We start from the raw sequence: 6,150 nt of genomic DNA, 5'->3' as shown, positions 1-6,150 counted from the left end.
TAACCTATCTAATGCAACCACTTTCAACTTTGGTGTAGGCGAGGATTTGTTACGTATCCCTGGTTGCCATGCTTAGTAGGAAAGATAATTAAAATAGTACAGAATACATCAACAGGTGGATTGGAGAAATTCCAGCAGCTCTTCAACAAAGGGTCAAGTTTATTTATGGATATGGCGCAGTCGAAAATTACAAGAAAAAAATACGACATGGAATATTCCTCTGTACATGGAAGACCTGATATATGTTCGTGTCAGCTGCAATGCCATAAGTAATATTCCCCTTTGATATCTGTCAGATTAAAGAAAAAATCTATAGACATAATTCCAAAAACAATTATTTCTCCGACAGACTTGCGAAGTCGAATTTACAAACACTACTCCGCTCCTCACTTTTTTCTTCTGTTTGTATAACAGAAACTCTTACTAATCTGAAATAGTATATTTTCTATATCTGAGAAATATTCACAGTACACAGACACAGACGCACATAAACATACACACACACACAATAAACACAGACACAAACACACATACAAATGCACACACACGCAATCACACAAATTATGTATATAATTTGTATGTGCACACACATACGCATCCATATACTTCATCACATAAACTGACACATGATTTAAAGAATCTAAATGAAATGTTAATTTATTGCACATTTTCTTCAATCTATTTCAGCTATACTTGGAGGTATACCATGCTTAACAGAAAAGATAATGAAATTATTACAGAATACATCAACAGATGGATTGGAGGGATTCCAGCAGCTCTACAGCAAAGGGATCGCTTTATTTATGAACTTTAATATTACAAGTGAAAAATACGACAGGGAATATTGTCCGTATGTACAGAAAACTCTTTTCAGTATTGTGACAGTATACGAGTGACAATTAGTAGATACAGGCTCAAAGGCAGCGAGTTGGCAGAAACGTTAGCACGCCGGGCGAAATGCTTAGCGGTATTTCGTCTGCCGTTACGTTCTGAGTTCAAATTCTGCCGAGGTCGAATTTGCCTTTCATCCTTTCGGGGTCGATAAATTAAGTACCAGTTACGCACTGGGGTCGATGTAATCGACTTAATCTCTTTGTCTGTCCTTGTTTGTCCCCTCTTTGTTTAGTCCCCTGTGGGTAATAAAGAAATAGGTATTTCGTCTGCCGCTACATTTTGAGTTCAAATTCCGCCGAGGTCGACTTTGCCTTTCATCCTTTCGAGGTCGATTAAATAAGTACCTGTGGTCGATGTAATCGACTTAATCCGTTTGTCTGTCCTTGTTTGTCCCCTCTGTGTGTAGCCCCTTGTGGGCAGTAAAGAAAGAAGAAACGTTAGCACACCGGGCGAAATGCTAGCGGTATTTCTTCTGTCTTTCCGTTCTGAGTTCAAAATTACATTTCATCCTTTCGGGGTCGATAAATTAAGTACCAGTTGTGTACTGGACTCGATCTAATCGACTGTCCCCCCCTCCCCCAAAATTTCAGACCTTGTGCTCAGAGTCGAAAAGAATATAATTAGGCTCAAATCTTAACGTCCTTAGTTTGGATCTCACTAGAGTTGATTCTCATCTCTCCCGGTTGGTATGAACAATAACAGCAATATGCCATAATATATACACCCACTTTCACAAAGTTTTTGCACAATGGTGAAAAGGGTTTTCAGTTGTAACATTAATATTCATATCTTGGTAGATTCTAATATACGATGGATGTAGATGCGAATAATCAGTTCAGTCTGCGGATGAATGGCTAAAATATGCCCTGTTTATAATTACACCATATGTTAAATATATATTATATCATACCTTGATACTATGTGGACAGGACGCTGGTATTTATAGAGTGTTAAACACTTTCAGTATGCAAATTAGGGACTTCTTCATAGAGTAACTGCTGCATTTGTCGAGTATATAAACAGCTTGGCTGCTTGTTTCACTGGAGGCTATCAGAATGATGTAGACGCCACTGACGAGAACTCAATAAGGTTCAAAAATCGATTAAGGTTGTTCCTCCTTTTTTTTCAGTCTGCGGAGAAATGGCTAAAATTTGTCCTGTTTATAATTATACCATATAATTATACCATATTGATATACACGTGATTATATGTGATCTACAAGAACTATATCGACATACATATATACTTTGAGAATTAAAAGATAGTAACACAGTATATTCGATTGTCTAGCAGATAATTAGTGCGGCGATAATAGATAGATAAAAACCTTTGTCTGCAAGAAGTCTACTAGATTTTCACTTCTAAATTTACTTTTATAAACACAAGATAGGAACAGGCTCTAAAGCGTTCACACTTGAGAAAATATACGTTTAAACGATTTAAATACACACAATTATGCTCGTTACAATAATGAATATAATAATTAATGATATACAAATAAGCAAATATTCTGCTGAATAACACAGATTTACTTGTCAGTTGTTTGACCATAACTAGTTGAGCATGCCCCTTAGTGGCTGAAGATATGTGCATCTCCGATTACCAGCAGAAGTAGTGGGAGAGCAGCATAACCATGTGCTGAGAGTAATTCTTTGGGCTTGGATAATTCACGTCTGGAAACATGGGCGTTTCGTTAAACCTTTTTTAAACAGCTCCTATTCAGGGACTTCTTTTCAGCGGGATGAAATATATACAGTGAAGCTTTACTATACCGTCGTAAATTATCGACTGCTATTTCCAGTAAATATTGGTGCGTTGCTGTACCACTATCCGATATTTATACTTTAACCTGATGGTGCTTTATTTTACTGGGAAGCAATACTATTGTATTGCACAATTCAATAATTTATATATATATATATATATATATATATATATATATATATAATATATATATATATATATATATATATATATATATACATATATATATACATGCATGCATACACATAGATAAATGAATATACATTGCTAAGCATATATATATATATACATACATATATATATCACTGAAGAATTGTGTATGAGGTGCGTGTCTGCCAAGTTTGTACTAAAACTGCTTTCAGCTGACCAAAAAGACACTCTTGTTCCAGTTGTACAAGATCTCCTTGTTTGTGTGGAGAACGATGATGACTTTTTGAAAACTTTGTAGAGATCTCTAATCAGGTATCGCCAAACTTCTGGCAAAATTTGATGCAGATTTTCTGCTCATCAATCTGTGCCAAGCGGCTTCTTCTGCATGCTTTAGCATCGTTACTATAGCAACCGTCCGGATACTTATTGATCAGACCATTTATGTGCTGTTTAAAAGATATTATCACACTCGAAATTAATTTTACCTAACAAATGAAAATCTAGTTCAGGAATATAACCATTGGAGTTAATTCCGTAATTCACACTATTAGTTCCAATTTTGAGTTGAGATACTGTCTGATTTCATTTTTGTTATGTGCTGTTATAATATCAGCCATGTCTTTGGAGGCTGAATGCAAAATTTTACGCCATGATGGTTAAACAATTTACCATACTTACTTGAAGATGGGAAATATCTATCCAGTGCAGCAAAGAAACTCTCATGAATATTAGAAGTTATGTAAGATGCGAATGGTGCACTACAGCAAATAACATTCCTTGATTTAGGATTTCTATTATTTACATATACGTTTTTTCTTAATATCAACTCCTAAGACCCTTTACATAAAGACGTGTACATCTATATTTAACATGCTCTTATTTCTTTATTGCCCACAAGGGGCTAAACATAGAGGGGACAAACAAGGACAGACAAAGAGATTAAGTCGATTACATCGGCGCCAGTGCGTAACTGGTACTTAAATTATCGCCCCCGAAAAGATGAAAGGCAAAGTCGACCTCGGCGGAATTTGAGCACAGAACGTAAAGACAGACGAAATACCGCTAAGCATTCCGCCCGGTGTGCTAACGTTTCTGCCAGCTCGCCGCCTTCTTATATATATATTTATATATATCTAACATATTCTCTTATATATATTTATATATATCTAACATATTCTCTTATATATATTTATATATATTTAACATTCTTCAATGTGCAATGACCTTTTGCTGCTTTCGTCGTGAAGAATTTTCTCTTTATAGACTTTCTTTATAAGAGCCCATCGGACAGGACTCACAACGATTCCATCGAACTACCAAGCAAGAGTTTTAAAGTGATTGTTCTTGTTCATTGACAAAGAGCTCTTCAGTCATTCATAGCTCAGTCGGGACTTCCTTTACTTCATGTAGAGAACCAACGTTTTATCTTGGAATTTACATTTACGAACAGAAGTCCCGACTGAATGTGTTTTTCACTGGGCAAGTACATTCATACTGAATCGTGTTTCTGGTTGTCTGATAACATCGTTCAGAGCTCAACTCGATGAATTCTTATACGCAAAGTTTATAAAAAGAAAAGTTTCTCCAAGACGAATGCACTTCTAAGCGTACAGGAATACGTAAATATAAGCGTATACATCTTTTATGCGAAATGTCTTAGAAGCCATTCTGTTGAGGTACTAATGCAAGAATGGATGTCAAAATATTACGATCACGGAACATCTAACTTATAGCCTCCGGTTTCGTCAAATTTTATTCCCAGAGATCACAACATTTAGAGTACTGTAGAAAGGTAGACAATTCGACATTTTTACAATACCACAGCTTCACTGAAAGCGACCATTGTCAATCAACTATTTATTACAGACAAATCAATGATTCTTATCTCGCATTGAAGCAAACATAGAAGCTGAAAATGGATTCATAGAAAATTCTTATAAAAGTTTATCGAAAAAATACACAGTTACGTTTTTGACAGACTCGTGTTGCGTTATTAATTTACCAAATATGTCTTCAAACATTCCTCACAACCTGTACTTTCTAATGAATTCCACACGTTTTGTTGAATATCTGACAGAATATATCAATGTTGTGATATATTTAATGAACTGACAACTAGAAGTGATATCTGAAGAATAAACTGAAAATTTTATAATTCTTTTATAGAAATGCGTATTTTAAACATTAAATATACATTGCTCAGTCTCTCGTTTCAAGTTGTACTTAATTACATATTGTTGTCGTTATTTTTTGTATCACTTCGAGATTTGGTACATCAAGATGTTAATTTTTTTTTTTTTTTGCAGACTTTTGAAAGAGGGAATTGAAAAGCTGGCCGACTTTAAGTGCTCCGAAGAGTTTACTAAAGTACTTCAAGAATACGGCTATGATATGATGTCTAACACATGTAGAACAATCAACAAAATTGATTCATCTGGTATAAAACCACTTCCAAATATCTCCTTCCTTTCCTTGGTGTTTCTCATCTTACTTCTTATTGTTAGCTAAATAAATTTCAATTACTTATTCATCGATTAACCCCATTTCCACAAAGTTTATAGTTTCGTACCTAAATCAGAAACTATTTACTATCATTATTATTATTATTAAAGTAATAATCATGTGCTGAGTTCGATAAATTGCTTGCTTGCCTTTTAAATAGACTTTGCATTTAATATTTCCGAAAATCCTTAACATACTAATCAATAACTAGATTTATATAATCACCTACAATCCTTTTTATTCTTACCCAGCCCACCAAAAGTATACTGTAATTCTTCTCCTCAAAAGAGATCCTGATTTGTTATAAGAAAATAAATGTCATAAATATTACAGTTATTGTTTGTTTGTTTTTGTTGTTGTTTTTGTTTTGTTGTTGTTGTCGTGGTTTCTGTTTAATCGTTTGTTCAGAAAGGAGTTGTTGTCTCCATAGCTTTCGCATTTCTGGAAAGAGTGGCTGCGACTTGGTGTTTTCTAAGTTCGGAACATGTTGCAGTTTCTATAGCCTTCGTCGATCTGCAAGAATTTGAAATGTCTTTTTAGAAGTTTAGAAGAAACCCTTGTGCTCATCCTAACCTTTGTAGATTTTATTACATCAATGGCATGTGTAAATATCGAAGAGTGCTTATGTCCACAGCACTGGGTGGTCCGTCAGATGTGACTGTATCAAAAGCAATTTTAGTTAGAAAGGAGTGGCTCAGTCCATAGCCTTCGTTCTTCTTGAAAAAGTATCAGTGACCATACCTTTATTTGCATGAATGGAAGCCTTAGGATACACATCTCCACTCTCTTACTTTTAAACTCCTCCTTTCCTTATCCTCTCTCTCCACTCACCCTCTCACT

The 6,150-nt window shown here is 35.0% G+C and overlaps 1 protein-coding gene across 1 annotated transcript in view; it reads left to right on the top strand.

Annotated features, from left to right (window-relative positions):
- The window catches only part of LOC115218594, a 22,525-nt gene extending 16,879 nt beyond the window's left edge, over positions 1-5,646 (top strand). The window contains exons 4-5 of the mRNA XM_029788490.2: positions 688-850; positions 5,115-5,646. Coding sequence (XP_029644350.1) covers positions 688-850; positions 5,115-5,316 — 365 coding nt within the window. The 3' untranslated portion in view covers positions 5,317-5,646. The remainder of the gene's footprint in view (positions 1-687; positions 851-5,114) is intronic.
- The last annotated feature ends 504 nt before the right edge of the window (positions 5,647-6,150 follow it).

The sequence above is a fragment of the Octopus sinensis genome, linkage group LG13, assembly GCF_006345805.1.
Source record: "Octopus sinensis linkage group LG13, ASM634580v1, whole genome shotgun sequence".
Classification (NCBI taxonomy): domain Eukaryota; kingdom Metazoa; phylum Mollusca; class Cephalopoda; order Octopoda; family Octopodidae; genus Octopus; species Octopus sinensis.
The sequence above is the reverse complement of the archived record's forward strand: the minus strand, read 5'-3'. Positions and strand labels throughout refer to the sequence as shown.